This window comes from Rhinopithecus roxellana, chromosome 7 (assembly GCF_007565055.1).
Source record: "Rhinopithecus roxellana isolate Shanxi Qingling chromosome 7, ASM756505v1, whole genome shotgun sequence".
Taxonomy (NCBI): domain Eukaryota; kingdom Metazoa; phylum Chordata; class Mammalia; order Primates; family Cercopithecidae; genus Rhinopithecus; species Rhinopithecus roxellana.
The window spans coordinates 27,763,913-27,777,916 of NC_044555.1; the positions used below are offsets into that span (position 1 = coordinate 27,763,913).

General features: G+C 39.9%; 1 protein-coding gene across 2 annotated transcripts in view; it reads right to left on the reverse strand.

The window, feature by feature from the left end:
* The window catches only part of JADE3 (jade family PHD finger 3), a 152,084-nt gene that overhangs the window by 70,638 nt on the left and 67,442 nt on the right, over positions 1-14,004 (reverse strand). For both annotated transcript variants that reach the window (XM_030934771.1, XM_030934772.1), the window contains 2 exons: positions 6,425-6,481; positions 5,578-5,657 (listed from right to left, as the gene is read on the reverse strand). In XM_030934771.1, coding sequence (XP_030790631.1) covers positions 5,578-5,657; positions 6,425-6,470 — 126 coding nt within the window. In that variant the 5' untranslated portion in view covers positions 6,471-6,481. The remainder of the gene's footprint in view (positions 1-5,577; positions 5,658-6,424; positions 6,482-14,004) is intronic.

Sequence of the window (14,004 nt, forward strand, 5' to 3'; positions counted from 1 at the left end):
ATGAAGTGTCTAGGCATGGTGGCTCATGCCTGTAATCCCAGCACTCTGGGAGGCCGAGGCAGGTGGATCACCTGAGGTCGGGAGTTCAAGACCAGCCTGACCAACATGGAGAAACTCCGTCTCTACTAAAAATACAAAATTAGCCAGGTGTGGTGGTGCATGCTTGTAATCCCAGCTACTCAGGAGGCTGAGGCAGGAGAATCGCTCGAACGTAGGAGGTGGAGGTTGCGGTGAGCCGAGATCGCGCTATTGCACTCCAGCCTGGGCAACAAGAGTGAAACTTTGTCAAAAAAAGAAAAAAAATAAATAAATAAAGGAAGAAGGAAGGAAAGACAGACGGATGGACAGACGAATACATGCTACAACATGAGAGGTGAAAACACTATGTTCAGTGAAAGAAGCCAGACGCAAAGGGCACGTGTTGTATGATTCCATTTATATGAAATGTCTAGAACAGGGAAATCCATAGAGAAGGAAGGTAAATTAGTGGTTGCCAGGGGTTGCAGGTAGGGAGATGGGGAATTACTGCTAATGGGTAAGGGGTTTCTTTCTGAGGTGATGAAAATGTTCTAAATTATTATTGTAATGGGTTACACAACTCTGAACATACTAAAACCCACTGAATTATACACTTAAAATGGGTGAATTGTATGGTACGAGAATTATATTTCAAGAAAATATGTTAAAAATGGTTTTTAAAAAAGGGTGATTATTGCGGTGTCAATGTACACCACCTGAGAGGTCCCGATGTTCACCCCCTCCCAGCAATAATGAGGCACCTCTCCTCCTCAATGTGATGTTTGCAGACTGGGTAGGGAGCCTAGGCTGTCACTATCACCCATCAATAAGGTGGTACCTTCACTACCACCATATCCTCCATCATCATTGGGGGCAACAAGGTGGTGGGAATTTCCACATCTGTGAAGCAGTAGAGACTCCCCAGTCCTGCTTCCCAGAGAAATAAAGAGCTAGGATGGGGAGCTTAGGAATTCAACAGGTAGTAGAGAGTCAGCAGCCCTCTTCCCCACTGGTCTGGTTATAGTGGAGGACTACTAAAACAGAAGATTTAAATAAGACTCAGTGTCTAATGACATAATACTGAAAAAGTCCAGGATACAACTGAAAATCACTCATCATACTAAGAACTGGGAATGAGAAGAGACAATCAACAGGCATCAACACTGAGATCACACAGATGTTAGAATTATCTGACAAGGATTTTAAAACATCCATGATAAAAACGTTTCGACAAGAAATTACAAACACTTTTGAAACAAAAAACACAAAGTCTCAGTGAAGAAATGGAATATATAAGAATAACCAAATGGAAATTTTAGGATAGAATTTTAGGATGCAATTACTGAAATAACAAACTCGTAAGATAGGCTCAACCAATGAATGGAATTAATGAACAGAAGACAGAACCAATGAACAAGAGAAATTATTCAATCTGTTCAACAGAATATACACTGAAAAAAAAAAAAAAGAAGAGTGCCTGAGGGTCCTGTGGGAAAATAACAAAAGGTCTACCATGCATGTAACTGAAGCCCCAAAAGGAGGGGAAAAAGAAGGTGGAGTTGAAAAATATTTGAAGAAATAATGGCTGAAAATTTCCCAAACTTAGTGGAAGACATAAATCTACAGATTCAAGAAGCTGATTAAAGCCCAAAGAGGATAAGCCAAAAGAAATCCATGCCCAGGTACATCATAATCTAACTTTAAAAAACTAAAGACAAAGAAAAATCTCAAAAACAACTGGGAAAGAAATGACTACCTAGAGGAGAACAACCTATTTGAATGGTTCAGGGCAGATTTCTCATCAGAAACCATGGAGGCCAGAAGGAAGTAGTATATTTTTCAAGTGCTGAAAGGAAAGTACTGTCAAACCAGAAATCTATATCAAGTGAAAATATCCTTCAAGAATGAAGGAGAAATCAAGACATCCTCAGATGAAGGAAAACTAAGAGAATTTATCACCAGCAGACCTATCCTAATAGCTAAAGGAAATTCTTCAAACAGAAACAAATGAACAAAAAAGAAAAATGGGAACATCAGAAATAAAGAAAGAAGCGTACAAATATGTCGTATTTCTTAAGTGAACCTTAAAACAATTGTTTGAAGCAAACAGGTGCAGCAAGTAGGGCCAGGAAAATCAGAAATTGAGAGAAAAGTGATACGCTATCAGAAATAGGGCATAAACTGACACTTTGAAAAAAGCAGTCAATGGCGGCTGGGCGCAGTGGCTCACGTCTGTAATCCCAGCACTTTGGGAGGCCAAGTCGGGTGGATCACGAGGTCAGGAGTTCAAGGACAGCCTGGCCAAGATGGTGAAACCCCGTCTCTACTAAAAATACAAAAATTAGCCGGGCGCAGTGGCAGGTGCCTGTACTCCCAGCTACTTGGGAGGCTGAGGCAGGAAAATCGCTTGAACCTGGGAGGTGGAGGTTGCAGTGAGCCGTGATTGCACCACTGCACTCTAGCCTGAGCGACAGAGCAAGATTCCGAATCTAAATAAATAAATTAATTAATTAAAAAAATAAAAAGCAGCCAATGGCAATATTGCTTCAGTTTCAGGAGCCAAAGAGGAAGAAAGAATTCACAGTGGTTCCATATGATTCCTCAAAGGCTGCTTTCAGACTCACCTGTGAGTAGTGTGTGCTTGTCACCTTTGCCAATTCCCACTTACTTTTACGTCTCTTCTTTTACCAAGGGTTCCTACTATATTCTTCTTGCTGCCTGGGTTCCCAGCCCCTGTTCAATTCCAGGTTTGTTCTCTCTATTCTTGAGTTTTATTCCCACTTCATTATGGAAACTTTGATTATCACTACTCATGAGAAAACACTGGTGCTGTCCCATATTTCTTAACTGCCAAAGTTTCAACAAATGTTTACTATACAGTTATTGTACCCTACATAATATGCCCAATGCATACGGGTTAATAAAACAAGATTCAGCATGAATAAAAACTTGAATATCAGTTCTGCTTTTTCAAATGACCCTGGGCAAATAAATTTCTCTGAGCCTCATCACCTGCAAAACAAAAAAACAAACAAAACAAACAAAAAACTGGAAAGTACCTACTTTATAGTGTTACTGGAGGAATAGAACAGGAGTATATTACTTCCCTGATGTGCTTGATTATAAAAATCACCTGAGTCACTTTTTAAAATCCAGATCCTAGGCACCTTTCTTGGAAATACTAGTTCAGTAGTGTCACAGGGTGGGGTAAGTCTGGAATCATTATTTTAAACAGGCATCCAAGGAGAGTCTCATAATTGTTTAAATTTGGGAAACTAATGTAAAGCTTTTGGCACATAAAACTTCAATAAATGGTAGCTATGAGAGATAGGTATGATAATGTCCATGTTATACTGACAAATTATTTCAAAGAGATGAAATAAGCCAGCAAAGCAGAACATGGGATCAAGCTCTTCTAATGCAAAGGCTAGTTTTGTCCTACAATATCATGAGGTTTTCCTTTTTATAACAGAATACTAAATATAAATGAAAAAAATTTGCTTTCAGCAGCCCAGGTCCCCTATCCCTTGCAACAAAAAGACTACTATTACCACTGCCTGGGAGGCAGTAGGCCTCAAAACCCAAAGCCCTTGAATTGCCTTATGTCCTAGGACCAGCCGTCCTCCTAAAAGGGTAGGTAGCAAGGTTTCTTTCTCACCATTCTGTAGTCAAAGTCTCCTCTAGGCAGATGGGAAATTTCTTCCACTCCTGTTTATGTGTGTTATATTCCCTAAGTTTTTCTGTATGACATGGACATATATAAATAAACTTTTACTTCTCTTGTACCCAGAAAAATCCCTGGCAAAAGAAATGAAAAGTGACCTCCAAGGAAGAGAGAAATGCTCTCTGCTGGACACACCCAAAAGTAACCCACAAAGAGTCACTCCCTTTCTATTAAGGCAGTGGGACCTATGACTTACTTCTAAACAACAGAATATGGCAAACATGATGAGATGTCATTCCTTTGATTAGGTCACATTATATAGATAATGTGATGGGGATGCCACTCCCATGATTATATTATGTTATGTAACACTCCATCTTAGCTGACTGGAGGGAAAGACTCTCCTTGTTGGCTCTGAATAAGTATGCTGCCATGTTGTGAAAGGATCTATGGAAAAGGCCATGTGGCAAGGAACTACAAGTGGCCTTTAGAAACTGAGAGTGCTCTCTGCCAAAAGCAAGAAGGAAAACAGAAACCTCAGTCCTTCAGCTCCAAGGAGACAAATTCTGCCTACAACATGAGCTTGGTGGCAAATTCTTCCCTAGGCAAGCCTCCAGATGAGAACACATCCCATTTTCCACAGTGATTTCAGCTTTGAAAGATCCTGAACAAAGAATCTAGTCACACCATGCCCAGATTACTGACCCACAGAAACTGAGATATAAGTGTGTGCTGCTTTAAGACACGAATTTTGTGATAATTTGTAATGCAGCAATACATAACTAATATATTTTCTGTTCTTTTACAGCTAAGGAAGTCTACTCATAGTAGAAGTGAAGATACACAAGGTCATTTTATCATCATTTAATTATCACAGAGGAAAGTCTGTAGGATTCACTAAACCATTATCAAGTTGAAGGGGAACCCTGGCACTTTGCTGCCTTTTGTGGAAAAGATGACCAGCCTCATAAGGATTGACCTATTCGTTCTGGGCCAGCAGTGATCCAAAGGCTGTAAGGACCCATCACAGCTTCACAGATCATGACCCATATGATCTTTAATGTAGTCCTACTCACCTATCCCTTTCTGTACTATCTCTCCTCACCTGCTAACTTAGCTTTTTCCAATCATAGGCCAGGATATCTCTAGGTCCTTCCCAATTCCCCTAGTCTGGCTCTCTTTGACTTCCTGGTTAGGGGAGGAATATTCTAAAGCCAAGCAATATGTGTCACCACAGTCTGAAGATGATTGAAATCACAAAATGAAATCACAGTGTGAAGATTCTTGTTCTCCTAAAGGAGACAGAAAATGGAATCTTTCTTGGAAAACAAATAAGTTCATCAGAAAACAAGCCTACCCACTGACACATTCTTTATTCTTCACATCTTCAGATTCTGGGTACTGTTGGTATATAGTTAGGAGGCAGCCATCTATCTTTTTAAAAGTTGTCTTAGTTTATTTAGTATTGCTATAAAGGAATACCTGAGGCTAAGTATTTATAAAGAAAAGAGGTTTTTTAGCTTATGATTCTGCTGGCTGGAAGGTTCAAGATTGGGCAGCTGGCAAGGGCTTCAGGCTGCTTCTACTCATGGTGGAAGGCCAAGGGGAGCTAGCATATGTGGAGATCACATGGTGAGAGAAGAAACAAGAGAGAATGGGAGGAGGTGCCAGACTCTTTTTAACAACCAGCTCTCAAGGGAACTAACGGAGTGAAAACTCACTTACCCCCTGCACTGGGAGGGCATTAATCTATTTATGAGGGATATATTCTCATGATCCAAACATCTCCCATTAGGCCTGCACCTCCAACATTGGGATATAATTTCAACATGAGGTTTTGGGAGACAAGCATCCAAACTATAGCTTAAGTCTAAAAATCGAGAATATGATCTCACCTCAGCAGGTTTCTTGTGTTCATTTGGAATTTTTGACTTGATCCTATACATTGAGCCAGAAGTAAAGGAAGTGGAAGGACCTGTAAAAGATAATTAGAAAATAATACTGAGACGCATTAGCTACTAATATAACAATGTCATAAAACTAAATGTCATCCAAGAGAATATGAAAAATATCATAGAGAAACCAGAGAGCTCATACCACTGAAGAAAACAGTCAAACTGCACTGAAGAGTGCCTCATAATGGAGTTTAGTGACATTTATAGATGATCTCCTACAGTGCAAAAGCTTCAACAATGCTAAGGATGAGATTATCTGATTTGGTATAATCACACCTCATAATGTTCTGCAATAACACAATTCATATTCCACTTGAAGAAAAAGTATCTCCAAAAACAATTGGAAAAACTAAAAATGTGGAGCAAGTAATCTGTGTATCCTTCAGCGCTTCCCCAAAGGCTATTGCTAATAAGGTTACTGCCTTTTACAAATGATGACTGACTCACAGTCAAACACTTAGTACCTAAGCTACAATTAGAATCAGCCTACAATTTATGCTCTTGTACTTTTCTTCTTTCTAGAGAAGCTCTATTAAAGCATTACTAGATCTGGCTTTTGTTTACGTAAATGAAAAGTGAAAACAGTTATATGCCACACACAACCAATTCTTCTAATTTATCTATCTCTAATGAAATTTAAATAAGAAAATGGTGCCCTGAATTTTCCTTCTCAGAAACATTTTTTAACCATTGAAAAAAGCATGAAATGGCTTATCCTCAAATGAAAGGAAAAATCCCCAAGGGATATAGATAGAAAGGTTACCAGCTGCCAGCCAGTTCTACTCACTCTCGTCTGAACTGTCACTGCTGCTGACAGGCCTATGGCGTTTCATCCTGGAGCATCCTGGGAAAAAGAACAACACTGAATAAAACAGTTCACACACACCCATCCCAGAGGGCAGTCAACACTGTCCCACAGATCCCAGAAGTAGCAGCAAGCAAATCACGCAAACTGAATGATTTTTGTCAAGAATATTCTCAAATGACTTAGAGTAATGAGAGAAAAGTACTACCAAATCTTTCAATACAAAGCATGTCAAAGACTAGGAAAGGCCACATTAGCCTTAGGAGGAAGCCCAAGCCACAGATGAGTGGTACAGCACTAACTGGAGCCTCAGATGTGGCCACATGGCCACTGTCGACCAAAACAAAGGGTGGGGAAGCCACGGGGCCAAAACCAGTCCGTGATCCCCAATAAGAGAGGAACAGAAAAGAAAAAATCAGTCATGAGGGCAGGGCCATCAAGAGCCAAGGTTGAAAAGCATGAGACATATCTGACTGAAGAAAGAACAAGTGAGGCACATCCACCTTTAAGAACATGACCACACTAATTTTCTGCCTGCCCTTTATCCCTCTCTCACTCTCTTCCTGTCCCCATATCCCAAATAAGTAGCCTAAAGTCATAATTATATATATACTACTAGGAATGTTAAAGAAAGCTCCTATATTGTGAAGAGTAAATAAAAATGCTTTGGACTAAAACTTCTAACGGTTCAAGTGTACTTCCCTGAGTATGGCCAATGACAGATTAAAAAAAAGAAGCATCACTCTTCTGGGAACACACTAGCACTGGAGTGTAAGAAAAAAGGAAGACACAGTTAAGCACTTTAAGTCACAAAGGAAGAGCTGAAAATGTAAACTTGAAAAGACAGCAATACAGTCAGTGACTGACATTCTTTTATGTGCCACAACATATAACATGCTACCAGGGGCTATCATGATTCCATAATGAATAAAGTCAAGGCTACTGCCTTCAAGCGATTTAAAATCTACTAAGGAAGTAGAAATCCAAGTATAAGGCCACTCTGAGCAATTAAGAGTAGCAGCAATAAAACTGTATGTTAAAAAGCTTATAGAGTTCCACTTCTGGCATAATGGTGTGAGCAGCTCCGTGGACGACCCTCTTTCCAGCGAAACTGGTGAAAGTTATTTCAATTAAAAAAAAAACAACCATTTAAAGTCTCTGGAAATGGTTGTAAGGGCATACAGCAAATGAAGAAGCACTTATTCAAGAAAATCTACTAAAATTCAGAAAGTAAAGTCAAAGTCTGCAGTATTTGGATCTAGAACCACTTCCTCCATCTTCCCTCCCAGCACAGATCTCATGCCAGAGTAGAGTAGCCAAGAACACAGGGTTCCTTCTACCCCAGCTCCCAGCTTCTTTCTTCCTGGGAAGAACAGGATGTTGGTATATCTTATCCTGTTCCCAGCTACTTTTGCTGAGGCTACGTTACAGGAAAATGTAGCTGAGAGGTGGGGGCTCCCTTCTTTCACCTAGCCCCCAACTCATGGGATGGAGGCTATGCCTTGGGTGTTGTGCCACCAAGAATACCAGAGCCTTGATTGCTCTGGCGTTACCTTGTGGGGTGGGGGTTCTATACCAGAAGAAGTAAACCTGGGAGACCTGGGGCTGACACTCAGAGGGAAGCTCACCATTTGTCTCCATCCCCTGTGCCATAGCTGTGGCTCAAAGATTTTTCCCAGGGAGAGAGGCAGGGCATAGAATAGGGGACTTCAATTCTCCTGCAATAAAACTGACTTCAAGCTGGGCGCGGTGGCTCAAGCCTGTAATCCCAGCACTTTGGGAGGCCGAGACAGGCGGATCACGAGGTCAGGAGATCGAGACCATCCTGGCTAACACGGTGAAACCCCGTCTCTACTAAAAAATACAAAAAAACTAGCCGGGCGAGGTGGCGGGCGCCTGTAGTCCCAGCTACTCGGGAGGCTGAGGCAGGAGAATGGTGTGAACCCGGGAGGCGGAGCTTGCAGTGAGCTGAGATCTGGCCACTGCACTCCAGCCCGGGCGACAGAGTGAGACTCCGTCTCAAAAAAAAAAAAAAAAAAAAAAAAAAAAAAAAAAAAAAAAAAACTGACTTCATTTGCAACTGAGTGTACAGAAGTTCAAGCCTAGGCTGCCTAATATGCCAGAGAGAATCAGGGAAAGAGATAGCCTCTTGGGGTTGGAAGAAATCTCAAATACTGATCTCAGGAACTATCTTCAAAGGAGCCCTAATTTGATTGGATCAGTTTGTGGAGCAATTTATGTTCCAGGACATGATTAAAACAACAGAGCAGCTGGGCGTGGTGGCAGGCACCTGTAATCTCAGCTACTCGGGAGGCTGAGGTGGGAGAATTGCTTGAACTCGGGAGGTGCAGGTTGCAGTCAGCTGAGATCGTGCCATTGCACTCCAGCCTGGGCGACAAGAGTGAAAACCCATCTCAAAAAAACAAAAACAAAAACAAAACAAAACAAAACAAAAATCAAGAGCAATCAGTCAACAATTAGTAGACCATAACAGCATGGTATGGTCAAGTAAAGAGACAGCCAAGGAGAGCCTCACCAAAACCACTGTCATCCCAAGGTGACTGTGGGCATATACAAGCTTGTACCCCCGAAGACCAACATTAGAGGCTTCGTACTGCAGGGTGAGAATGGGGGTTGAGGAAATAGCCTTCAATAAAATAATCCAGCCAGTTACTAAAGCAGTAAATAAGCAAATAATAATAAAGAACCCTGGTGGAGGGGGTAGTACTCACAATTGTTACAATATATTATCCAAAATGCCCAGTTTCCAACAAAAGAGATATGCAAAGAAACAGGAAAGTATGACCCATACAACCACATGTCAGATTTAACAAGCAAAACCTTCAAATTAGCCATATAAGTATGTTCAAAGAACTAAAGAAAACCATGATTAAAGAAGTAAAGGTAGGTATGATGACAATATTTTACAAAACAGAGACTATCAATAAAGAAATAGGAAGTATAAAAAATAACCAAATAGAAATTCTGGTGTTGAAAGCACAACTGAAATGAAAAATTCACTGAAGGGCCTCAACAGTAGACTGAACAGGCAGAAAAAAGAATTAATGAACTTGAAGTAGGTCAACAGTGATTAGGCAAGTTGAAGAACAGATGGAAAAAAGAAGAATAAACAGTCTCAGAGAAATGTAGAACACCATTAAGTTCATCAACATATACATAATGAGAGTACCAAAAGGAAAAGTGAACAAGAAAGGAGCAGAAAAAATATTAGAAAAACTTCCCAAATTTACTGAAAAACATTAATTTATATATTCAGGAAACTCAAAGAACATCAAGTAGGATAAATGCAAAGAGATCCAGAAAGAGATTCCTTATAGTAAAATTACTGAAAGCCAAAGACAAGGAGAAAATCTTGAAAGCAGCAAGGGGAAAAAACAACTCATCACTTACAAGAGAAGCCCAATAAAATTAACAGCGAACTTCTCAGAAACAATTAAAATTAGAAGACAGTGTGAAAACATATTGTGTCCTTTGGTGATTGGTTGCACATATCTGTGAATATATTAAAATAACTGAATTGTATACTTTAAGTGGGTAAGCTGTATGGTATACAAATTATATCTCAAAGCTGTCATTTAAAAAACTAATCAAATTAGTACAAGTATCAGGACCATTAACTAAGGTTCTGTTTGTCCTGTAGTCAGTCAATTGAATATTTTTAAAAAAGAGAATGTTAGCCTCCCATCACATAAATTTTTGGGGCTACATTTGGCTCTCTGGTGCAAAATTTCATTCAACTCTCTTCTGAAACGCAAACAAAACCAACAGTAACAACAAGATACTTCCTATTAAAAAGTAGTAGTGGGGAATTTAAAGTCACAATGAATGTAGAAATTTAAGCAGAAATAAAAGTAATACATTTTCTAACTATTCCCCACTGAATGCACAGATCTACTTAGAGTAGTGCTTCATTTGTCTGATATCACGGGGATGTTGCATATATAAAAACTGTTCAGATAAATAGTATACCCAAACATATAAAATCCTATTTTAACAGAAGCTTTTCTAAAACACCTATTTATTAGTTTTCTAATGTTACAGTAACAAATTACCACAAACTCTGTGCTTAAAACTACATAAATTTACTATCTTACAGTTTAGTGGGTCAGGATTTTGACACAGGTCTCACAGAGCTAAAATCAAGATGTCATCAGGGCTGCGTTCCTTTCTGGAGGTTACAGGGGAGAACTCATTTCCTTGCCTATTACAGCTTTTAGAGGACACTCGTACTCCTTTGATCTTGGCTGTCTTCTTCCATCTTCAAGGCAAGCAACACTGCATCTCTCTGATCCCGTTTCTGTCATCACATCTCATTCTCTGACCCTTCTGTTCTGCTTCCCTCTTCCACTTTTAAGGACCCATGTAACTACACTGGACCCACCCAGATAATCCAGGATAATGTCCCTATTTTATAGTCAGCTAAATAGCAATCTTAACATATTCATAGGTTGCAGAGATTAGGACATGGACATCTCTGCCTACCACAACCTAATACACAAAATGTAACTCAAAATGGATCACAGACTTAAATGAAAAAAGTAAAGTAATAAAATATTTACAAAGAGCATTAAGAGAAAGTCTTCAGGATCTAGGGCTAAGCAAAGAGTTCTTAGACCTGACACCTAAAGCATGATTGGCAAAGAAAAATGTGTTTTCATCAAAAGTAAAGACTTTTGCTCTCAGAAGCACATCCAGGGCAACTTGAATCTATGCTGCTGGGTTGTGGTCTTCAAACTTGGCCCAAATAAACTAGCTTCTTATATTTTTAAAAAAACTTCTGCTCTGAGAAAGACCCTGTTAACAAGACGCAAAAGCAAGCAACAGAATGGGACAAAATATTTACATATATTACACACATGTATAATATCAAATGTTGGAGAAGATGTGAAGAAATTATCATTCATACATTGCTGGTGGGAATATAAAATAGTAGAGTTATTCTAGAAAATATTTTGGTCATTTCTTAGAAATACTATATATGTAATATTTACTATAAAACACATATCTGACAACGAACTTATATTCCAGAATGCGTAAGGAACTCTCAAAATTCAACAGTAAGGAAACAAATGACCTAATTAAAGATCAACAGATGGGCCGGGCGTGGTGGCTTGTGCTTGTAATCCCAGTACTTTGGGAGGCTAAGCTGGGTGGATCATTTGAGGTCAGGAGTTCGAGACCAGCCTGGCCAACATGGTGAAACCCCATCTGTACTAAAAATACAAAAATTAGCTGGGTGTGGTGGCACACACCTGTAATCCCAGCTACTCGGGAGGGTGAAGCATGAGAATTGCTTGAACCTGGGAGGCGGAGGTTACAGTGAGCCTAGGTCATACCACTGTACTCCAGTCTGGGTGACAGCGAGATTCTGTCTCAAAATAAATAAATAAATAAATAAATAAATAAATAAATAAATAAATAAATAAAAAATCAGCAGACATTTTATCAAAGAGGAACACAAATGGCAAATAAGCCCGTGAAAAGACATTCAGTATCACCAGCCATTAGCAAAATGCAAATTAAAATCACAAGAAGATATTATTACACGCTTATTATTACAATAGCTGAAATAAAAAAATAGTGAAAATATCAAATCCTGGAGAAAGCGTAGAGAAACTATATCACTTATACATTGCTGGTGGGAATGTAAAATAGTATAGCTATTCTAGAAAATATTTCTGTCATTTCTTTGAAAATTAAATATGCAACTATGACTCAGCAATTGCACTCCTGGGCATTTATCCCAGAGAAATGAAAGTTTATGTTCCCACTGAATATACTGAATATAACCTCCATATGGATGACTCATGATGGGATCAAGGGCAACAAATGTAGAAAAAACATTTTTATTTCCTAAAAATCTCAGTGAAGAAAACCAACTGACCATGGACCCTCTCTCCTCACCTCCCTGAGAGTTTCAGAAGACCTAAGACTTCTTGTGAGATGGATACTCCTCTCATCTGAAGTTCTGGGTATGTGTACTTTGGATAAAAGTTTCTCCATTTTCTATAATATTCTGTTCTTTAAGTGAAAGAGTTATCAAACTGTTCATGACAGAGGGAGATTTTAAAGAATAGGCAAAATTTGGCATTTTTAAAACAATCACAGTAACAACTATTTTTTATTATAGATGGAAACAAAAAATCTCGTATTATTAGTAAAAAAGCCTAGGAAACAGATTATCTAATACGAGTAACACCAGTCCTGGGAAATAAGAAAATGAGTCATCAATGACTTTTAGAAAAGAAAATAAAGCAAGTTAATTTTTGGGTCTGGGCTGTTTAAAGTCCAGTGATTTGTTTGTCCATTTCTGTGACATACTGTTGTTTTAATTATTGTAGGAAAATGACAGAAAACAATAAATATCAGCAGAATGATTCAATGATGGTAAATCTTTATATCTCTATTTTTATTTCTAAGCACAACAACAGTCCTACACATATCAGCAGCAGCCATTTTACAGATGAGGAAATTGGGGCTCAGAAGCATTAAAGCGACACGCTTAGAGCAATATGGCCACCAGGGGGCAGGGCAGTCAGGTACATTGACAATGGGCACTCCAAGGTGATCCAGAAGCCAGAGGACAGGCTGGAGGGATGATAGCAAGAAAGGTGCCCCTTCTAAGCCCAATCTCCTCAGCATGGCTTGCGAGGTCCAGTTCTGGCTCCCAGTCTCTCAGGCCTCATCAAATGCTGTTCCCTCCACCCCACTCCAATTGTTCTGCATATACTATGCCCCATGTGATTCCATGAACACATTCATCTTGTTTCATACTTGCTTGCCACCCTTTGCACAGGGCTCTTCCTTCTACCTACAATTCCTCCCCATGTTTTCCTTGACCAGCCCATTTTCCCCAACCCTGGTTCTATTCATTCATTGGATGTCCTCAATGAAGCTTCCCAGATGTCCCTCCTCCACAATTATTCACTCCTTTGCTTTCTATCCAAGTATCCAAGTACATGCAAAGAAGCACTTCACTTGCACCATCAATATTCTTTACATCAAGCTTGTCCAACCTGCAGCCTGCATGTGGCACAGGACAGCTGTGAATGCCGCCCAACACACATTCATAAACTTTTTTTTTTTTTTTTTTTGAGACGGAGTCTTGCTCTGTCGCCCAGGCTGGAGTGCAGTGGCCGGATCTCAGCTCACTGCAAGCTCCGCCTCCCGGGTTTACGCCATTCTCCTGCCTCAGCCTCCCAAGTAGCTGGGACTACAGGCGCCCGCCACCTCGCCCAGCTAGTTTTTTGTATTTTTTTAGTAGAGACGGGGTTTCACCATGTTAGCCAGGATGGTCTTGATCTCCTGACCTCGTGATCCGCCCGCCTCGGCCTCCCAAAGTGCTGGGATTACAGGCTTGAGCCACCGCGCCTGGCCAACTTTCTTTAAACATTGAGTTTTTGTGATTATTTAAAGCTCATTAGCTATCGTTAGTGTTAGTGTATTTTATGTGTGACCCAAGAGAATTCTTCTTCCAATGTGGCCTAGGGAAGCCAAAAGATTGGATACTGCTGCTTTACATGATCAGCCCTGTTGTCATT